The sequence below is a fragment of the Eumetopias jubatus genome, unplaced genomic scaffold (assembly GCF_037043125.1).
Source record: "Eumetopias jubatus isolate StellerSeaLion01/CBP00866 unplaced genomic scaffold, mEumJub1_p1.0 scaffold_4, whole genome shotgun sequence".
NCBI lineage: Eukaryota > Metazoa > Chordata > Mammalia > Carnivora > Otariidae > Eumetopias > Eumetopias jubatus.
In genome coordinates, this window is record NW_028274810.1 from 148,909,104 (window position 1) to 148,932,718 (window position 23,615).

The 23,615-nt window shown below is 36.9% G+C and overlaps 1 protein-coding gene across 3 annotated transcripts in view; it reads right to left on the reverse strand.

The window, feature by feature from the left end:
• Positions 1-2,598: 2,598 nt before the first annotated feature.
• The window catches only part of DPY19L4 (dpy-19 like 4), a 62,934-nt gene continuing 41,917 nt past the window's right edge, over positions 2,599-23,615 (reverse strand). For all 3 annotated transcript variants that reach the window (XM_028110574.2, XM_088022786.1, XM_088022785.1), the window contains 6 exons: positions 19,209-19,329; positions 16,896-16,952; positions 14,585-14,667; positions 11,265-11,397; positions 5,050-5,208; positions 2,599-3,420 (listed from right to left, as the gene is read on the reverse strand). In XM_028110574.2, coding sequence (XP_027966375.1) covers positions 3,256-3,420; positions 5,050-5,208; positions 11,265-11,397; positions 14,585-14,667; positions 16,896-16,952; positions 19,209-19,329 — 718 coding nt within the window. In that variant the 3' untranslated portion in view covers positions 2,599-3,255. The remainder of the gene's footprint in view (positions 3,421-5,049; positions 5,209-11,264; positions 11,398-14,584; positions 14,668-16,895; positions 16,953-19,208; positions 19,330-23,615) is intronic.

Consider the following 23,615-nt stretch of genomic DNA (forward strand, 5'->3'; position numbering starts at 1 on the left):
ACTTACATACAACTTTTAGAAACCCCATCAATTTTATGAAGAGAGGCACTACTTTTATCTATCCACTAGAGGCAATAAAATGTTTTAACAGTTCAAAAATAGAAAGGACCAAAAAACAAGTGATTTTTCAAAAACAAAACAGTTTAGTAAGATGGCTAGGCTATTCACTGTGCCCTTCAAGAAATTAATAACCTACTTTTTTAAAGCATTATTTTCCAGCCCCAACTTATAACACACTTTGACCTCCATTTCTGCTTCTCCTTGAATCGATCTGGAGTACATGGAAGAGGGCCACAACAGTGAGGCTACCTGGTGGTTTGGGTTAATGTCCTGAAAAAACATGCTGTTTTTATATATATGTCTATCCTTGTCTATGTACACAAAAAGTAATGAAGAAAAAAGTTAGTTCTGAAGTACAATGCATACTCCCTAGGCTGTAAAATCCTACTAGTCTAACAAAAAGCACCAAGTTATAGGCGCCAAAGTTGGAAAAAAATATAAACCAGCACAGAGTCAATATCATATACCTTATCAATTAAGTTTTATTTGTTAGATTGTTTGGCATTTGGGAAGCTCAATAAATTTAGCAGGCTAGAAATCCCACTGGTACCCTTATCAAAGATTTGCTTATTAATGAATTAAAGTTAATACTGAAAATAGCATAGTGAGGAGTCTTCCTCTGTGCTTAATGATGAGGAAAAAGATACGAAAATCTTCTTACAGAAAGGAAAAAAGTCCATAATATTTTTTTGAAAAATAAAAAGTAAACAGAAGTTAAGGCACTTATTTCAATGGTTCTGCAACACCAAGGGCAAAGTATGTTTTGTATTTCTTTGAGAAATTCCTTCCATCCTAAAACCATAAACTTTGCTCCTTTCATAGATTTTTATTGTCAAATCTAACAACTGTAAATTACCCAAATGGAATTACTTACAGAATTTTTAATCATTTGTTACTCTACAAATAAGCGAGAAAATTAATTAAATGCTCCTCACTCAATTTTCTACTACTACTGTTTTAACTACAGTTAAAATAGAAGTAAGCTAATCTCTCATATCCAATATTATCACTTCTGTAATAAAGCTTACATTTTCCTTTTCAACTGATGCTGACTGAATATTTATCATTTTAAAAAACTAAAAGTTTCTCCAAATCTATTTAAGAAATAAGTTGACAGAAGCAAAAGCAACTAATATGTATATGTCAAAAGCTAAAAACAAAAAACACATCAAAACTAATTCAGCATATTTGATAATATAAATCAATAAAAATTCAATTAAATATTTCATGCTACATAAGTTATTCTATTTTCCTTTCAAAATATGCAAGCTGACTTTGAAATTGCAATGTTTTACATGCTCTGATCACAAGGACTACCAGGTGACTATTCGCTGTACACTTAGGTAACCACGGTCATATTTTCCTTTTTAAGATTTTATCAATTTATTTGAGAGAGAGAGCATAAGCAGGGGGAGAGGCAGAGAGAGAGGGAGAAGCAGACTCCCTGCTCAGCAGGGAGCCTGACGTGGGGCTCGATCCCAGGACTCTGGGATCACGACCTGAGCCAAAGGCAGACACTTAGCCGACTGAGCCACCCAGGCGTCCCCACAGTAATGTTTTCATAAGGCTTGAAGCTAAATACTAGTGACTCACTATTAAGATGTATAGAGAACCTGAAATGCCCTGCCTTTAACTATGTTAATATAATTGTTAAAAACTATATAAAAAGCATGAAATGAGAACCAATAAAACTAGTGCACCAGATATATGACACTGCCATCAATTATTCTGAAGTTCCAATAAAGCAAAACATCCTAGAGCTAATCTAAGAATGCATGTGCTTTTGTACTTAAAAAAAAAAAATACAGAAAATAAAGTTAATGAAAAGATGCTCCCTTCTAATGTAGTAATTTAGAGTATTGAAATTGTAATTTTTACAGCACTCTAACAAGTGAAAATTTTAAAAATCTGCTCACTAAACATGTGTAAGGTAAAATTAAACATGCATCCTGTCTTATTAAAATGATACATCTATCCCAAATCTCTTTATACAGCCCAACTAATCATTTAAGAATTTCTTTTAATAAATAATTAAAAATATGAAAACACTTACCCTAAAGGAACGTAGCATTTAGGCTGTGAAACTGTGTTGTGAATTTTATAATAACTGTCATTTTGTTCTTGTCATTTTGTTCTTAATGTTGAAGACTGTACCATAGTTTCATAAATAATAGCACTGTGTTTTATAATAAACATACCTGTATGTATAAGTATTTTTAATAGCATCTGCCCCATCTCCAGAAATTGTTCATTTTGGTGTTATGTCATTTTAGTCATTAATATCAGAATATTCTTATTCTGATAAAGATTTAATTTTTCACTTAATACTTCAGTATAAAATATATGAATAGACTGTATACCCCATTCCATATCTTTTAAAAACCTGAACAACATTCTTTTAAATATCTGTTTTAAAAAATATTTAGGTAACAAGAGTTACTGTTTTATCATGATTAAATTGGTATTAAATTTATGGGCATAAGTGAAAAAAGTTAAGCAGTTAATAGTTGTAAAATAAAATGCAATACCATGTACTATATTTTACTAAGAAAGTGCACAGTTATATAAGCAGCAGATGAAAGCAAATCATGGAAAATCTGGATATACCTTTATGTACATCCTTCAAAATCACATTCCTTTATACAGTTAACAAATTTTAATTTAAATGTCACATATTTTCAGCTAACATTTAAATTAGTAATAATATTTCAATTCTATTATAAACCATGAAATACCTTCAGAAACTGTCTTGAGGGTAAGAAGAGTTCCTTCCTTCTAGTCTATAATTATATGACATTAAATGACATATTTATTAAATGTTATGTTTGAGAAATATACTCTGACCTTGAACATACTCAAATTCAAGACCTATGTTATGACAGAATGAAGATTTATGAGGACAATTTTATAACAGTTGAGAAGATAAAGTCTTTAAAGACCATGTGACATTGTATAAGGAAAACACCTGACCAGAATATTACAGAGTGGTAGATTTGACATTTTACCAAAGGACAGTAATGCTTGATGTTCTACTCCCTGCAGAACTCCGAATCCAGTTAACAGCAGGAGGGAAAAAGCAGCAGCAACATTTCAAATGTCCATACTCTGATTTCTAGAAGACACCATGTAGGTAAGAAGAAAATCACATTTTATTTCAAGTGATGGAAGTCTTTGAAATGAAGGCTCTGCTATCTTTCAAGACTGAAAGGATATCACAGTGTTGATTTTATATACAAAGTAGGATCTGTTCCAGTATACTCTAGTGAAATAATTCACATATGGAGAATAGTTAATTTTGACCTCATGACAAAATCGCCCATATTTTGAGTAGGTTAACTTGTCACCTTCTTCACAAACCACCTATCAAAAGATAGGAAACACATTATTAAAAAGGCTATGAAGTTTATAGGAGAAACACAATCAATGTACAAGTGACTATATTTATATAAAAAATACATTATTGCTACACATGGACTATCTCACATTGTTTAGCAAATCTAGAACTCTCTTTATAAGAGAGTCACCATCTCCATTAAACTCTTCAGCTTGCCCTTGGGATTGAGACCAGTATAAAGTGTTTCTGATTTTCAAAAAGATTTTAAAATCCTCAAATATGGAAGACTATCTCCCTAGTCAATTATCATTCCTCTGACTTATCATAGAGCCTACTAAGATTGAGAAATGGACATATTCTTAATATATATTCAAAGTTTTCTCCTCATGTAGAAATGACTCACAATTATCTAGTAAGCAAGTTTTTGTGACTTATCCAGTGCAAACCTTTACATTCTTACCTTAACGATGTTCACTAAGATAGCTTAACTAGCTTGAAGGGTTTTCTATACTAAAATAGTAAACATTCTTCTAATGCTTAGGAAAGATGTCAGAGAACCAACTTTTAGAGTAAAAAGATGGAATAGCTTTAAGTCCATGCCTGGTATTACATGAAAGAAGAAATAATTTGATCTTTTAAAGGGAGCAGAGAGATAGCCAAGATCAGAATTAAAAGGCCCCAGATAGCAGGTAGCAACACAGTAGTAATTACTGAATACCTGATGTTTAATAAAATTCCATTTTGTCACCAATTAGGCCAAAGATCACAGATATCAAGTACCAACAGAGAAAATTCAAAATACATGCAGCAGAACACAGAATACGTTTATATGACAGGATGAAGGGGTCATGAAGAAAGACAAAGGAGGAAATCAGAAAAACTCATTTCTCACCTCCAAACTGGTCTGGGACAATAAGAGAAAGAGCTATTACTTAGGAAGAGATAGAAAAAAATCTTGGCTGCAACCTGACTGGAACATGCATGTCAACTCAGAATGGCCAGATGAAATTCTTCTAAGGTCATCCAACCCCAACTTTCCCAGGACTAAAGGCACCCATTCCAGACAACACTAATTACCAGATATACAAGCTCCCCTGTCCTTTTAGTTGTCAGATATATCATGTATACATTGCAGGCTGAGAAGTAAAAAAGCTTGGTAAAACAGCCAAAATTATTGAAAAATTAAAATACAGCTAAATCCTAAAAACCAAAGTAGCTCTGAATACACTAATTTTTGTGGCTATCAGAGACTGTGATAATTTAGTAAGCGATTTTTCTAGCTATGGATCAAATTATCAGAAAATTCTCAACATAATAATGTGACAATGTAACCAGCTGCTCTTTAGATTATTATAAAAAGGTAAAATAATCATTCAAATCAAATTATGCCATCTTCTGCACATAAATGTGGGACATGAACAAGTACAGGAAACGAATAAGGAACCCAGGTATTGGTCAAATTATTTTTTTCTGCAAAAATGCCCAAATTTTCTTCTGTACATTGAAAAAATACTTCAAACTACTTTTAATGCACTCCCCCACTGTTATATAACTTTTAATTATATTCTTAGTTAAGTTCTAGAAATAAAGTTTGATGAGTAAAAGTTTAAAAAAGTCATTTTTTGTCAAAAAGATCCTCTCAAATGGTTACTTACATGGCCATTTGCAATGTCTAATAAATCTTTCACCCTACAGCCTCTCATGGTTCCCACCTCATTGCAGATAGCATCCTCTACAATTAGGTAATTAGCCTTGTAGGATGTCAGTATTTTATAAATATCCTCAGCAGATCGCTTTGAATAGATTTGATAGATCTGAAAGAATATAATTGAAACAGTAATTTTAAAACATTTAAAACTTGTTATTTGAAACTATACATTGAGCATCTACTATGAGTTAGTATTAAGCACTATCTATGGAAAATAAAGATATTCACTAAGACTTGATTCCTTCCCTCAAGAAGCGTATATTCATAATTCATTCACTGTCCACTGTATATCTTCTTTGGAGATATGTCCCTTCAAGTCCTTTGGCCATATTCCCCCCAGATTTATTGAGATATAATTGACACATAACATTCTGCAAGTTTAAGGTGTACAATGTATTGATTTGACACACTTAAATGTTGCAAAATGCTTACTTACCCTAACATTAGCTGGCACCTCCATTGTGTCACATTATTACCATTTCTCTTTTTTTCCTTTTTTAAAGACTTTATTTATATATTTGGCAGAGAGAGAGCGTGAGCACAAGAAGGGAGAGTGGCAGGCAGAGGGAGAAGCAAGCTCCCCGCAGAGCAGGGAGTCCGACGCAGGGCTCAATTCCAGGACCCTGGGATCACAACCCAAACCAAAGGCAGACACTTAACCGACTGAGCCACCCAGGCACCCCCATTTCTTTTTTTTTTTTTTTTTACGAGAACATTTAAGATTTACTCTCTTAGCAACTTTCAAGAATGTAAATACAGTATTGTTAACTATAATCACCATACTGTACATTAGATCCCCAGAACTTACTCATCTGATAACCGGAAGTTTGTACACTTTGACCAATATCTCCCCATTCCCCTACCCTCCAGCCCCTGGTAACCATGACTACTATTTCTATGTTTCTATGTTTTTGGCTGTTCCTATGAGTTTGGCTTTTTTAGGTTCCATATGTAAGAGATATCATATAGTTATTTATCTTTGTCTTCTTTCACTTAGCATAATGCCTTGAAGATTCATCCACATTGCTGCAAATGGGCTTTTGCTCGTTTCCTAATTGGCTTGTCTTTTTATTATTGAGTTATAATAGTTCCTACAATTTTTATTACCATATACAGAGTATTTCATACTCATTTATACAGGAGATAAAATCAGCAAGGTTAAACATAATTTGACCACTGTCACAAAATACTGAATGAGCAAGAATGCTTAAAACTCATGTCTTGGGGCACCTGGTGGCTCAGTTGGTTAAGCGTCTGCCTTCGGCTCAGGTCATGACCCCAGGGTCCTGGGATCGAGTCACGCACTGGGATCCCTGCTCCCTCCCAGCAGAGAGCCTCCTTCTCCTCCCTATGCTGCTCCCCCTGCTTGTGCTCTCTCTCTGTCAAATAAATAAATAAAATCTTTAAAATAAAAATAAAATAAAATAAAACTCATGTCTTGATTCCATAGTGTTTTTCATTACAAGTCTGCTGACTTTATTAGATAGTAAGTTCTGGATCTTATTAAGTAATAAGGTTTTTCAGTTCTTCTGAAATGCTAACATAGGAGTAGCTCTTGCTATCCTTCAGAAAATAATAAAATCACAAATGTCCAGCCCAAAGTACCACATACTATATACCCTAAAACTACTGAGATTTGAAATCTAGACTGGACAACATCCCAACCTATCTGATACTCAGCAGCCATCTACTACATGTTAGGGTTGCCGGCTATCCAGCACCTTGCAGTCCAACGTCCACCAATACGACAGAGATACTCACCTGAATATTCTGTGGTACACAGAATGCTAATAAACCAAGAGGAAATTTCTCCCTCATTTTACTTTTAAATATGCTTCAATGGAAATAGTTCTATCCAGCCTGTATCTATTTACTGTTTTTCACATACATTTCTATTTTAAAATTTTGAGAAACTGTAACATATTCATGGGGCATTAAAAAAAAAAACACCTCTTTGCAATGGCAATAACATCACTGATAGATAGGGTTTCTCAATCTCAGCACTACTGACATTTTGGGCTGGATAATTCTTTGTTGGGACAGAGGGAGACTGTTCTGTGTATTGTTGGATGTTCAGCAGTATTCCTGGTGCCTAGTCTCATAGTCAAGTCACATAAAACATAAAACTCTAAAATGTTTAAATTTAATTAGAACCTAATTAAAAGTCTGACCTAGGGGCGCCTGGGTGGCTCAGTTAAGGGACTGCCTTCGGCTCAGGTCATGGTCCCAGGGTCCTGGGATCAAGCCCCGCATCAGGCTCCCTGCTCCATGGGAAGCCTGCTTCTCCTTCTCCCACTCCCCCTGCTTGTGTTCCCTCTCTCGCTGTCTCTCTCTCTCCCTGTCAATTAAATAAAATCTTTAAGTGAGTCTGAAATTCTGTATTAGGAAAAGACTAATAGTAAGACAACAAAGAAATCCACAAGAAGTAAAGTTCAGGAATATATGATATATGTTCTGTCTGAGCGATTCTACCCTTTCAAAGTAACAGAAAACACTAGTCGAAGGCAGCGGTTACCTCTCAGGTAAATCACCGCCAGGTAGATCCCTTCATCTTTGACCTCTCCCTGCTTCAGTCTGTTTTCTGCTCTGACCGTAATTAAGTCTCTACAACAAATCTGAGCATTCCGTTCCGAGGTTTATTAAAGGTCTTTGATAACTCCCAAACGCCTCAAGGGTGAGTCTAAATTCTTCAGCAGGACAGTCCAGGTCCTTCAGAATTTGGCCTCATTTTATTTTCTAGTTTCATGGCTATACAAATTTCATAGCTATTACTTTTTCAGCCTGGAATCATATGCATTCTTTTTCCAAACACATTTCTACTAATCCCTCAAAGCCCAGATCAATGGAATGCCCTTTATGAAGGCTTGGATTCTGTAAGCAGAATTGATTGTTCCTGCTTTTGAGCTCCTCTTTGTACCTTCTATGTTTCTTTGTGTGTATGTGTGCATGTAGATTTAATAGTAAATAAGAACATAATAATAACTAATATTTAAGGTTTACTATGTTTTAGGCATGGTGCATTTATCTCTAATTCTCATAACTAGGAGGTAAGAACTTCCTAGATTCAGATTCAGAAACTTCTCAAAATTAAAGAAATCAAAGAAGACACAGATAAAAGGGAAGATATTCTATGCTCATGGATTAGAAGAATTAATATTATTTAAATATCCATACTCCCTAAAGCAAACTATAGATTCAACGTAATCCCTATCAAATTCCAATGGCATTTTTCACAGAAATGGAACAAATAATCCTAATTTTGAATGGAACCACAAGAGACCCTGAATAGTCAGAGCAATCTTGAGAAAGAACAAAGCTGGAGAAATCATGCTCTTTAACTGCAAACTATATTACAAAGCTATAGTAATCCAAACAGTATGGTTTCAGGATAAACAGACACATAGATCAATGGAACAAAATAGAGAGCCCAGAAATAAACCCACACATACGTGGTAAATTAATTTACAACAGAGGAGTCAGAAAAATACAATTGGAAAAGGACAATCTCTTCAATAAACAATGCTGGGAAAACTGCAAAGCCACATGCAAAAAGAATGAAACTGAACCACTATTGTACACAATACACAAAAATTAACTCAAATGGATTAAAGACTTGAAACCATAAAACATCTACAAGCAAACATAGGTGGTAAACTCTTTTATTTTTTTTTAAAGGTTTTATTTATTTATTTGACAGAGAGAGAGAGAGAGCACAAGTAGGCAGAGAGGCAGGCAGAGGGAGAGGGAGAAGCAGGCTCTCCGCTGAGCAAGGAGCCCGATGTGGGGCTTGATCCCAGGACCCTGGGATCATGGCCTGAGCTGAAGGCAGCTGTTTAACTGACTGAGCCACCCAGGCACCCCAACTCTTTTATTTTTTAAAGATTTATTTATTTCAGAGAGAAAGAGAGAGAGCAGGGGGAGGGGCAAACAGAGAGGGAAGAGAGAGAGAATCCTCAAGCAGATTCCCCACTGAGTGCAGAGCCTGATGCAGGGCTCAGTCCCAGGACCCTGAGATCATGACCCCAGCCTAAACCAAGAGCCAGACGCTCGACTGACTGAGCCACCCAGGTGCCCCAGGCGGCACGCTCTTTTACATTGGTCTTGGCGATGATTTTTTTGGATTTGACAACAAAAGCAAAAATAAACAAGTGGGACTACATCAAAGTAAAACTTCTGCATAGCAAAGAAAACCATCAACAAAATGAAAGGCAACCTAATGAATGGGAGAAAATATTTGCAAATCATGTATCTGCTCAGAGGTTAACACCCAAGATATATAAAGAACTCATAGAGCTCAATTAAAAAAAAAAGGTGCTCAACATCTTTTATCATCAGAGAGATACAAATCAAAACCATAATGAGATACGACCTCACATCTGTTAGAATGGCAAGTATCAAGAAGGCAAGAAGTAAGAAGTGTTGGCAAGGCTGTGGAGAAAAGGGAACCCTTGCACTGTGGGTGGGAAGGTAAAGTGGTACAGCCACTATGGAAAACAGTATGAAGTTTCCTCAGAAAACTGCCATATCATCCAACAATTCATTTATCCAAAGGAAATGAAAACACTAATCCAAAAAGATATATGCACATCCATGTTCATGGCAGCATTATTTATAATAGCCAAGACACAGAAACAACCTAAATGTCCATCAATAAATGAATAAAGAAAATGTGGTACATATGTGTGTATTTATAAACAGGAAATTATTCAGCCACAAAAAAGAATAAAATCTTGCCATTTATAACAATATGGATGGACCTTGAGGATATTATGCTAAGTGAAATAAGTCAGAGAAAGACAAATATTATATGATCTCACTTACATGTAGAATCTAAAAACAAAAACAAAAACAACCAAGCTCACAGATACAGAGAACAGATTGGTGGTTGCAGATGTACGGGGTGGGAGGTGGGTAAAATGGGTAAAGGGAATCAAAAGGTACCAACTTCCAGTTACAAAATAAATGTAGAACATAGTGACTATAGTTAATAACACTGTATTGAACATTTAAAAAAAGTTGCTAGGAGAGTATATCTTAAAAGTTCCCATTTTAAGAAAAAAATTTTTTATAGCTATGTATGGTGATGGATGTTAACTAGACTTGTTGTGGTAACCATTCTGTAATATATATAAATACCAAATCATTACATTGTACACATGAAACTAATATAATGTTACATGTCAATTATACCTCCATTTTTTAAAAAAGCTATTGTGGAAATGCAAATAAAAAAAAAAAAAGAAAAAAAGAAAAGAGGGGTCCTGGCTGGCTCAGTCAGTAAAGCATGTGACTCTTGATCCTGGGGTTGTAAATTTGAGCCCCATGTTGGGTGTAGAGATTAGAAGTGTTGAATCACTATATTGTACACCTGAAACTAATATTACACTGTATGTTAATTAACTGGAATTTAAATAAAAACTTTAAAAAAAATCTTAAAAAAAAAAGAAACTTGCTCCAAGTCACAGAGCTAGTACATGGCAGAAGTAGCATTTGAGTCCAGGTATTCTAATTCCAGAGTCTGCATTCTTACAGGCTAAATTCTATATTGCAATACTACCTCCTTAGCTTAGAGCATGATTAAAAACCATATGAAATTCTCTCCAACTGAAAAACAGAATATTTGGAATTCAGGTTCATTTAGTCACTGCTCTCAGATATGAAGTTACCATTTATGTCCAGACTAAACATTCAAATTAATATATTCTCTGAACCGTAAGTAATTAGATCATCATTCTAATGTTATACTAAGTTATCAGTAACAGCCCACACTGAAAAATAAACCACAGTGAGACAGAATTTTAGCTTGGAAAGACAAAATGTATCAAGATAGTAACTGACAGCCTGCCTTCCTTCAGTAATTTGATTGAGAACAACGATATTTTCCAAATAGGACACGGCAGTTCCCTTGAAACTTTGCGGAAAATTAAACGTTTCTCCTAGAAACATCAATACTATTCATAAAAAAAGAAGTTAGTATTTTAATTTTGGCTCTCCTCTTGCTTAAACATACTACACAGCTTTTTAAAAACGAAAGCTAATTAACTCTTCCTAAAATTGTTTGGATTTTCCTAGCTAACCAGGAACATATACATCATTACAGAGCTACACTAAAATAAAGAGCAATGTTAAAATGATCCAAATGCGTAATCGAAAACGCCTTACGTTTTCATTTCTCTTGAGAAGATCATCATCATTGTAAAGAGGCAAACTGGTCACCATCCATCCAGTGCATAATTTAATCACACCCATTAACTGTGGACTCCCAGCAAACACAGCTGCAACTGGAGCTTGCCTTCTGTAAAAAGGCACACAGATTTACACACTGAAAAGGTAAGTATACTATTTAGATCACTGATTTATACCAACTCTGAAATAGCAGGCAACTCAACAATGTATTGTATACTTGAGTTTCAATGTCAGCTTTTACTTCATTTACAAATTCATTCAAAAAAATGGAGCACTTACTATGTGCCAGGAAGTATTTTGAATGCTGAAAATACAGAAATTTTTTTAAAGCAGGGGGTGGAGACAAGGTCCCTGCTTTTGAGAGAGACTAGAGGGAGGACAATAAACATATAGGCCAGGTGGTAATAATACAATTAAAAAATAATGCAGGGTATATATAGTGACAGGAATTTACTACCTTATATAGTGTAATCAATTCAATGATGATAATGTGAATTCTCAAATTTATCCTTCTGCAAATATTAACCACCATAACCCAACTTCTTCCCAATCCATCCACCCCCCTGCTTCCTCCCTACCTTTACCATGTACCTGTCTTCAGATAACACATGTAGTTCTCCACTTTGAACCATGATCCAAAGTCCCAGACAGATGCCACTTAAAAAACTAAAAGCAGATCCTGAAGGATTGTCTTTACTTATTTAATCACTTCCTGTATTCAACATTTACCTACAACATGCCAGGGACAATGCCAAGCTCTGGAAATAAAGGTCGGCACATAGCCACTGTCCTCAGGGTATACCCAGTAATGGGGAAACAAATATGAAACAGGATGATTACACCACGGTAACATATATGTCCGATTGCCTGATGCACAATATTCAATGTTCAGGCCCCTGTGCTGGTTTTAAAAATATTGTGATATATCACACACCAAGATTGAACTTCCTCTTTTGTTAATAACAATGCAAATCTATATAGTCAGGGTTCCACAATGGTAAATACAATTCACAAAAGATTATTAATGGGCAATAGTTAAGGGTGATCAGAGTCCAGAGTGCTAACCATTACACCATGGAACCGCCACAATAGTTAAGGGTGATCAAAAGAAAACAAATTTTAGACATATGAAGGGTGTATTTACAGCAACAAGACCTTATAATAAGACCAAGTCTCATTTCTATAAACCTGTTCCTTATTCTAGAAACATTTTTGTCTCCCCCACATATTTTCCTGGCTATTTTTGATAGTGTTTCATTCCTTTTTCATATTTTAGTTTCTTCTTTTATGTCTTAAATAATTTTTTTTAAGATTTTATTTGACGGAGAGAGACACAGTGAGAGAGGGAACACAAGCAGGGGGAGTGAGAGAGGGAGAAGCAGGCTTCCTGCGGAGCAGGGAGCCCGATGCGGGGTTCGATCCCAGGAGCTACCCAGGCACCCCTTAAATAATTTTCAGTGTAGTTATTTCATAGTGTCTACCCATGGGGTAGACTAGTTGCAAACCGGCCGCAATGATTCTTCTCCCATACCTACGCTCTCGGAGCAAATGCTGGTCTTGGTCACGTGACCTGCCTCGGCCAAAAGAACAACATAAAGTGAGCAGACTTTAAAAATGCTTGACATTGGCATCTGTGCTCTTTTGCTGCTCTTGGGAACTCTATAACCACTACCTTGTGAATGAGCCCAGGCCCATGGCCAAGTCAATTCCATCCCCTCAGCTGATACCTTTAGACATGTGAGAGGCCATGCCAGGTTACCCAGTCCCAGATCAGCTGGCCCAGGCCAGAAGAATCTTCCCCACTGCCCTGAATCTGCTGACTGTCAAAATGGTACAAAATAACAAATGTTTATCATTGTAGCCACGAAATTTTGTGGTAGTCTATTATGCATCGAAAACTGACATAAACAAATTTTATTATCAGAAATTGCTAGAGGGGTGCCTGGGTAGCTCAGTCGTTAAGCGTCTGCCTTCAGCTTGGGTCATGATCCCAGGGTCCTGGGATCGAGCCCCACATTGGGCTCCCTGGCTCCGCGGGAAGCCTGCTTCTCCCTCTCCCACTGCCCCTGCTTGTGTTCCTTCTCTAGCTGTGTCTCTCTCTGTCAAATAAATAAAATTAAAAAAAAAAAAAAAAAAAGGAAATTGCTAGAGGTCTGAGGCATCTGGCTGGTGCAGTCAGAAGAGCATGCAACTCAAACTCAGGGTCTCATTGGGTGTAGAGATTATTCAAGTAAATTAATAAATAAACAAAAAATTGCTAGAGGTCTAATTCTGCTGTTTATCTCAAACAACAGCTGATTCTTAGTATGTTGGACTGTTTCCTCATGTGTTTTGTAATTTTAGAGCTCATCTTCATGAAGTCTTATCTGTGGAAACCTGGGTAGCCTGGTCTGAGAACCTATCAGGCACTCCAAACCACCCCAGGACCACTTTTTATGGTAATTTCTTGACTGGGGATTTCCTGAATTAAACAAGTATAATTTCAAACTGCAAACCCATGTGAATTCAGATCCACTGCTACAAATTCAGAGGAGAGACTTTTTTTGACCAAGAGCTGAAGCCAAGGAAGACATGCTTTCTTATCTTCTTCTAGTACTCCTATGAGTAATTTGTTAGTCTATCCTTTCACTGATACTATAGCCCTCTGAGAGTCCCTTAGTTATATGCATGTGTTGGGAGAGGGGAAAAAGGTGTCTCAATTACAATTCACTGCATCCATTGGCCCAAGACCACATCTTCTGTCCTGTGTGGGCATTAAAATATGCATGGGTATAAAAATTAAAATTTTAAATTTTGGTAAACTTGGTTACCAAGACTAGCAATCTACCACTCATCCACCTCCAACCCAGGGCAAAAGAAGCATCCTCTTGACTATCCACAGGAATATTTGTTCATTTATATTCCACATTTCTAGGTGTCTGAGGGCAAGAGTCTCAAATTTCAAACTTATCAATGCTATATTTTCTTTCTTTTTAAAATTTTTTTTTTATTTATTTAAGTAATCTCTACACCCAACATGGGGCTTGAACTCAAGACCTAGACATCAAGATTCGCATGCTCTTCTGACTGAGTCAGCCAGGTGCCCCTCAATACTATATTTTCAATGGAGAGTTCAATTAGAAAATTCAAATTATAGGTCCAATCAAAAACTAAATATCCCTAAAAGCATGGAGGTAAAGTTCTGAGTCTTCTGAGAATTTGGAAAAGCATTTATTATTTCCCCTGAAGTCAATTAGATAGCATGCAATCATTAATTAATAGTTTAACAACAGTCTTAAAAGCACTTCAATTCTTACTTTATCCAGGTCATAAGTTCCACTGTGTCCGGGTCATAAAATTCTTGCAGTTCCATTAATTCTGTCATTAATCTTGGAAAAAACTAAAATGCAAAACAAAATTTCTGTATAAGTATCCAGAAAGTTTAAAACTGTTACAGAGTATTTCAAAAGACTAAGAGACTAACATAAGACCAACAATGTTGAAACATTGTTCTCATGGGAAAAATGTCATGGATCTTTTTACTGTCTTTCAGTGAGCAGCTCATCCTTCTCAGTACAAATAATCTAAATAATCTATTTTAAGGTTGCCTGGGTGGCTCAGTCAGTTAAGCATCTGCCTTTGGCTCTGGTCATGATCTCAGGGTCCTGGGATCAAGCCCCACATTGGGCTCTCTGCTCAGTGAGGAGTCTGCTTCTCCCCCCTCCCTCTCCTCTGTCCCCCCACTCGTGCTCACTCTTTCTTTCAAATAAATTCTTAAAAATAAATATATTTTATGTTTAATTTACTGCCTAGACTCAATAAATAATTTTATCATTACCAAACAATTAATCATCAGTTGTATCTTTCATGCACACAATTAATTAATTGCAGGTAAAATAATTCACAGGTTTACTGGCAATTAGCTTCATGTTACATTACAATAAACTAAAGGATTTATAATATCTTATAAATATTTAAATTTTGGAGTTGCCAAAATACTTTTTTTAAAATTCCAGTGTGGTTAACGTACTATATTATATTCATTTTAGGTGTATAATATAGTGATTCAACAATCCCATATATTACTCAGTGCTCATCAAGATAAGTGTGCTCTTAATCCCCATTTCTTTTTAAAGATTTTATTTAGGGGTGCCTAGGTGGCTCAGTCATTAAGCGTCTGCCTTCGACTCGGGTCATGATACCGGGGTCCTGGGATCGAGTCCTGCATTGGGCTCCCTGCTCTGCAGGAAGCCTGCTTCTCCTGCCCTCTGCCTGCCGCTCCCCCTGCTTGTGCGCTCTCTCACACTCTCTCTGTAGATTGCTTTGGGTAGTATAAACATTTTAACAAAATTTGTTCATCCAATCCATGAGCACGGAATGTCTTTCCATTTCTTTGTCATCTTCAATTTCTTAAATCATTGTTTTATAGTTTTCAGAGTACAGGTCTTTCCCCTCTTTGGTTAGGTTTATTCCTAGGTATCTTATTATTTTTGGTGTAACTGTACGTGGGATTGTTTTCTTAATTTCTCTTTCTGTTGCTTCATTCATTATTGGTGTATAGAAATGCAATGGATTTCTATACAGGAATTTTGTATCCTGTGATCTTACTGAATTCATTTATCTAGTTCTAGTAGTTTTTTTTAATATTTTATTTTTAATATTTAATATTTTTTATTTTTTATATTTATTTTTTAATTATTTATTTATTTGACAGAGAGAGAGACAGCGAGAGAGGGAACACAAGCAGGGGGAGTGGAAGAGGGAGAAGCAGGCTCCCTGCTAAGCAGGGAGCCCAACGACGCGGGGCTCAATCCCAGGACCCTGGGATCACAACCCTAGCTGAAGGTGGACGCTTAACCGACTGAGCCACCCAGGCGTCCCTTTTCTGTTTTTTTTTTTTTTTTTTTTAAGATTTTATTTATTTATTTGAGAGAGAGAGAGAGCATGAGCACGGGGAGGCAAAGGGGTGGTAGAAGGGAAAGCAGAGTCCCTGCTGAGCATGGAGCCATGCACGGGGCTCAATCCCATCATGACCTGAGCTGAAGGCAGACACATAACCAACTGAGCCACCCAGGCACCACAGTTCTAGTAGTTTTTTGGTGGAGTTTTTAGAGTTTTCTATATATAGTATCATGTCATCTGCAAACAGTGAAAATTTTACTTCTTCCTTACCAATTTGGATGCTTTTTATTCCTTTCTCTGGTCTGAATGCTATGGCTGGGACTTCCAACTTCCAGGACTATGCTGGATAAAAGTGGAATGGAAATCCTTGTCTGGTTCCTGATCTTAGAAGAAAACCTCTCAGTTTTCACCATTAAGTATGATGTTAGCTGTGGGTTTTTCATGCCAAAATACTTTTGTAATATTATCTCTTATTTATTCAGTAATTTCCTTTGACAATTATAAAACGAATTTTAACAGCATTAGACTACATGCATCACATGGCATTCTAAAAATGTTTTAGCTCTTCTTTTATGTTCCTACTGACAAAAAATTAAGCATACTAAGAATATCACACTTTATGTTGTTACAATAGTGTCTCAATATAAATATGCTACACGTATGTAAATTTATCACTACCTTGAAGATAAAGTGCATTTTAATAATATAAAAATCTGATTTTCTTACCTCTTTCCATAAGCTGAGACCTATTATAGTGGGAACAGCCATACTCAGAATAAGAGCCTAAAACATTGAAACAGAAATGATTATGGATAAATACATTTAAGAATGTACTAGAAGTATTAGACATTGACTCCATGACCAATCACAGATTCTTATTTATAAAGCTTTCAGTCAGAGAAACTGAAGTCAGTGTGGAACCTAGTTCACAGAGTGAGAATAGTGAAGACTAATGAATTTAAGACATATTAAGCTGGAGATAAAGTGAGACATACATATTTACTATATAAATTAAAGGCAGAGCATAAAAAAGGTAACACTTATAGTATATTTCAAATAACAAATCAATATTTGACAATTCTGCCAGGAATTTAAGTTTAAGAGTTTACAAAGGACACTGAACTGTGCCACCTAAAAAGCTAACAACAAAAAGACAATGAATTAACACAGGAAAAACAGCCAGTATATGTCAATATACAAGTATGCTAAATTACGAACATACAAATTTCTCTGGAAAAAGACTGGCAAAACACAATATGACTATTACTAAAGATAATTATTCATCACCTCCCTGCCAAAACCTGTTCTTCTTCCTATCGTCCCATGTCTGCTGATGACCCCACAATCCATTGTCACACAAACTAGAGACCTAGGAAATATCTATGATTTCTCCTCTTTCTTTATTCTCCATATTTAATGAAGCACCAAGTCTTATTAACCTTCTTTTCTTATTATTTTTTTCACTCCAGTATAGCACAGTATTAAGTAAATGGGCTCTGGAGTCAGAAAAACCTGGGTGTAAATCATGGTTTCCACATTTACAAGCTATGTGGTTATTTAACCAGTTTAAGCCTTAGTTTCTTCAACTACAAAATACAGATAATAAAACTTAGCCATTAGGGTCTTTGTTTTAAAGATTTTATTTATTTATTTAATAGAGCAAGACACAGCAAGAGAGGGAACACAAGCAGGGGGGGTGGGAGAGGGAAAAGCAGGCTTCCTGCAGAGCAGGGAGCCCGATGTGGGGCTCGATCCCAGGACCCTGGGATCATGACCTGAGCCGAAGGCAGACGCTTAACGACTGAGTCACCCAGGCACCCCTACCATTAGGGTCTTTGTAAGCATTGAGTAGCACGTGAAATGTTTTGTAAACAGTACCTGACATGTGGTGAACACTCAATATACTGAAGCTTTTATCACTTCCATCCACCATGGTCAGTACTTGGGCAACAGCCTTCTTCCTGGCCTGAGTCTGTCACCCTTAAATCTATCCTTCAAAGAACTATAAGCATAAACTGAGAGAAAATGTAAGTCTGACTCTCTCACACCCTTGCATAAACATTTCAATGCCTTTCTACTGCCTACAGGATAAGACCACAAGCATCACAGCATAATACTCAAAAGGCCTCCATGACCCTACCCTCCTAGACTTCTCCAGTCTCATTTCTTGACCACCCCCATCTCACATTTTATGTGACAAGGAAACTAAATACATCATGCTTTTTCCTTGCCTCTGCTTTTATTCCCTTTGATTACAATATGTTCTTTGCCTCTCTGTGTTTAGTCCTTCTACCATGAATACCCTTCTTTCCCTTTCATTTGAGTAGTAAGTCATCATCTTTCAAATCTCAGATCGAAAACTCTTTGAATCCCTAACAAAATTGAACTAAGTACCCCTTCTCTGTGTTCCAACAGCACCCTATCAATACTTCTTATTGTTCGTTTTTATGAATGGGAGACTATAATCTACCTGATACAATTAATTTGTATTGTAAGGACATTGCACTTTATAGGCACAGTAAAAATGTTCTATTTGCATTGAAAACATACAATAGTTCTAAGTCAAACCAAGAATGATATTATAAAAAATAATTCTTAATAGCCTCTAACACTATTGATTCACTTATATTTTTACCTTATTTTACCTGTCTGCATTTAAATGCATTGCCTTTATAATCAGAAATTACATTAAAAAAAAGTTTTGGGGCGCCTGGGTGGCTCAGTCATTAAGCGTCTGCCTTCGGCTCAGGTCATGATCCCAGTGTCTTGGGATCGAGCCCCACATCGGGCTCCCTGCTCCGCGGGAAGCCTGCTTCTCCCTCTCCCACTCCCCCTGCTTGTGTTCCCTCTCTGGCTGTGTCTCTCTGTCAAATAAATAAATAGAATCTTAAAAAAAAAAAAAAGTTTTTCACAGGATCTCTTTTTCACCTGCAACTCATAATGTGATTTACTCATGCTATTTCAACTGTATTCAATGTGGTTTCCATTTATATAATTGAAAAAGAAACAAGTACTTAACCCAAAATAACAATGACTCACCAACAACACGGGGTGTACAGTTCGTAATCGAAGCCACTTGAAAAGTGTCACCCAAAGTTCAGGAGAACATACACCAAATGCTGCTAACATACATACATAAGGAGTCCAGAGGTATTTCAAGCTAGAAAAGACAAAAGGAGTCACATATGAGATATCCTATGAACATCATTACTATCTCATTTTTTTCTTAGAGATTTTATTTTTTTAAGCAATCTCTATACCCAACAAAGGGCTCAAACTCACGACGCCCCCAAGATCAAGAGCCACAAGCTCCACTGACTGAGCAGCCACACACCCTGGTTCCTCTTTTTTGAGTTCTGTCCTACTACCCATGAAAATACCACAATGGTAAGGGAAAATGAAAATCTTAACCGGGGCGCCTGGGGGCTCAGTCGTTAAGCGTCTGCCTTTGGCTCAGGTCATGATCCCAGGGTCCTGGGATCGAGCCCTGCATCAGGCTCCCTGCTCAGCTGGAAGCCTGCTTCTCCCTCTCCCACTCCCTCTGCTTGTGTCCCCTCTCTTGCTCTGTCAAATAAATAAATAAAATAATTTAAAAAATAAAATAAAATAAATAGATAAATAATCTCTAAAAAAATGAATACTAACTTGGACTTTGACAGAAGTAGTGGATGTATATAGAATACATGTCACTAAGACAAAGGAACTGCATTAGTTTTCTCTGGTCAACTAGTATCTCCTCCTAACTTCCTCATTCCTGCTATTTTTCAAGTCAGCCAGAATCAAAACTAGAGTCTGGTTTGTAACTCCAGGAGACACCATTCACATTGAATTATACATATATAACATTTCCTGGAACATCAACTTCCTGTTCTAGAGATTAGACCATTATGTCCAACTCACTGATTTCTCTGTAGTCATCTCATTTTATTGCAATAACGGCTAATTAACATCTCTACCTTTTGTTTGTTTAAGTAATCTCTACACCCAACGTGGGGCTCAAACTTATGACCCTGAGATCAAGAATCGCATATTCTTCCAACTGAGCCAACCAGGCACCCTACCATCTCTACGTTTAGACTCTCCTCCAACCAAATGCCAAATGAATCTTCTTCAAACATAATTACAAGACACTTTCTGTTAAAAAATCTTTAGTGGTTCCCCAGAATCTACTGAAATAAATGAAAACTCATCTAAATGGTTTTCAAGGCCCTCAAAAAATATGGTCTTGATTCACCTTTTCAGTTTTTCTCCTATGACTTTCCTAAATATGATTAGTGTTCTAGCCAGAGTTTGCAGAACAATCTTAGTGTTTCCAACCCCTAATGCACGTAAGATTCTCCCTCCTGACACAAGCGCACCCATCTAGTGCTGCCTTAGACTCTGATTCCCTTTATAGCTAGACTCCTTGAAGTCCACCCTTACCTCTCTGCCTTCTACTCCCTGGTGCTGTACCCCTTTAAAAACTCCTCTTTTGGCTTCAGAGTTGCAACTCTTCCTAGAGTCTCTCCACCATAGTCCCTATTGCTACTTACTCAGTTTCCAACTCCCAAATATTTTAGTTTTGGTTCTTTCCTCCATTTCCATTGTGACTCACTTCTAAATTCTATTATGATTCTTAACTGGCTTATCTTCCTTTAATCTTTTTTCTCAAACCTTTCTCAATCATTGCTGCCAGAGAGATCTTACTAAAAAGCAAATCTGATATCAAATTTCTATATAAACACTTCATCTGGTCCCTGCTTATTTTTCCAGACATAATTCTTTTTTTTTTTAAGATTTTATTTATTTATTTGAGAGAGAGAGAGAGAGAGCAGGAGTGGGGGGTGAGGGACCAGCACAGGGAGAAGGAGAAGCAGGCTCCCCACTGAGCAGGGAGCCCGACGTGGGGCTTGATCCCAGGACCCTGAGATCGTGACATGAGCCGAAAGCAGACATTTGACCAACTGAGCCACCCAGGCACCCCCAGACGTATTTCTCATACTGACCTTACATTCACCTTGTACTATCAGTTCCCAAAGAATATTTATTCTGTCTAGATAATTACTTACACACACACACACACACACACACACACACACACACACACACACAGAGGCACATGAGAAAATGGACAGCCTGGCCAATCTCTATTTATCTCTGAAGGCTGTCGTCCCATATAGGAAATCTTCCTTAAACTGACTTCCTCTAGCCACCCTCTACAACTGAGTTAGTACCTCTCCTCTGAGTGACCAAAGCACCCTTTGTATACCTTTCTCATAGTACTTTACTTTGCTCTAACTCTTGGTTTACTTACCTAGGATAGGAACTCTTTGAAAAGAAAGAGTAGATTTTGTATTTTTTTTAAAGGTTTTATTTATTTATTTGACAGAGAGAAACACAGCTAGAGAGGGAACACAAGAAGGGGGAGTGGGAGAGGGAGAAGCAGGCTCCCCGGAGCAGGGAGCCCGATGCAGGGCTCAATCCCAGGACTCTGGGATCATGACCTGAGCTGAAGGCAGATGCTTAATGACTGAGCCACCCAGGCGCCCCAGTTTTGTATTTCTTTAATCCCTACTCTCTACTTAGTAGAGTGCCTGGCACCTTCTGGGTGACTATGCATCTTATTTGTATGAATAGGTGATCTACAGTATTATAAGCCTAGTGAGTAAATTAAAGAAGGATGAATAATAGAACAATGCAGATTACATGTTCAGAAAAAGGATTTTGAATTTAAAATAGTACATCCAACAATAAAGAATGGTGGCAATAACAAAAAGTTTTTCTGCAGAAAGAAATAAAACTGAGAGAGTACAAAGGGGAAAAAAAAAAGGCAAACCATGCACCAAAATTCTAGTACTACAAGGCAATGAAATGAAAATCAAAACGTAAATCACTCAGAATATTCATGGCTTAATACATTTCTTCATCCCACTTATTAGGCATTATGGAATGCTAATTATTAGAGTGAACCACCATTCTTGCTTCATGTTTCAATAAAGAGATTCCTACTAGTCATGGGTTTGGCAATCTGATAAAGTCTATGAATGTCTTATAAGAAAATGTTTGTAAATACATAAAATACATAGGCCTACAAAGGAAACCAATTATATTGAAATATTGATAACAAATAATAAAAATAAATCCTATACAGCAATATTTGCACTTAATACATTAAATGCAGATCTAATAACTGTAACTTTGAAGTTGTGATGTATATAAACAGTATTTCAAAATAAAAAATTAGTAAGAAAATAGCTAAGCTTTCTGTTGGGGAAAACACAATGGGTACTGCTATAATGACTGTGATTCAGTATCTATATTCATAATTAATGGAAATTTAACTTGAGAAATCTTATACTAGGATCAATACTCTTCATCTCTCCCTGCTTCCCCTCCTAACCCTCCACCTCAGAACCTTAATGGCTCCTCCTCATGGCAGTGATTTATCTGATTTGTGTGCAAGAGAAAGAACTGAGCATACCCAGCTCAAACATTTGTAGGCTTCCACATTTTGTATCTTACTTTTGCAAGGTGGGTGTAGATAAGTGCATAAACTTACCAAGGCTCTGCCCATTCAAAAGGGATGGCCTGAAGTCTGAGGACTAAGCTCAATTTGGGGTGGAAAATAGTAGAGCCCTTTGGTCACACATGAAGTATTCTCCAATGCAACCTTTATCAGAATCAGAATCATGCAGATGATCAAATATATTTCTCACATATATTTGGTCTTTGTAAGGCTCGTGGCTCACAGCTTCCCAAACTCTTGGAATTTCCTAAATGATGAAATTGGAAAGGTGGCTCTTGTGTTAATGGTTATCTTTTGGAAGGTACCCAAGGATGGGGCCGGTTGCCAGTGGTGCCAACCATGTGATTAGGGGGTTGGAACTCTCAGTCCCACCCCAAACCTCTGGGGAGGGAAGAGGGCCTGAAGGTTGAGTTCAATCACCAATGGTCAATGATTTAATCAACATGCCTGTGTAATGAGGCCTCCATAAAAACCCAAAAGGACAGGGTCTGGAGAACTTCTGGGTTGGTGACCACATGGAGACTGGGAGAGAGTGGCATGCCTAGAGAGGTAAAGGGAGCTCCGTACCCCTTCCTACAAACCTTGCCCTATGCATATCTTCCATCTGGCTGTTCCTGAGTTCTATCTTTTTATAATAAACTGGTAATCTAGTAATGAAATATTTCTTTGAGTTCTGTGAGCCGCTCTAACAAATTAACTGAACCCAAAGAGAGGGTCTTGGGAACTTCTGATTTAAAGCCAATTGGTCAGAAGCACAGGTGATAACCTGGGTTTGCAACTGGCACCTGAAGGGCGGGGGGTGGAATCTTGTAGGACTGAACCCTTGAACTGTGGAATCTGATGCTATCTCCAGGTGGATAGTGCCAGAATTAAGTCATACTATAATTATAGGACACTCAGCTGGTGCCTGAACAATGGCTTATTGTTGGTGTGGGGAAAGC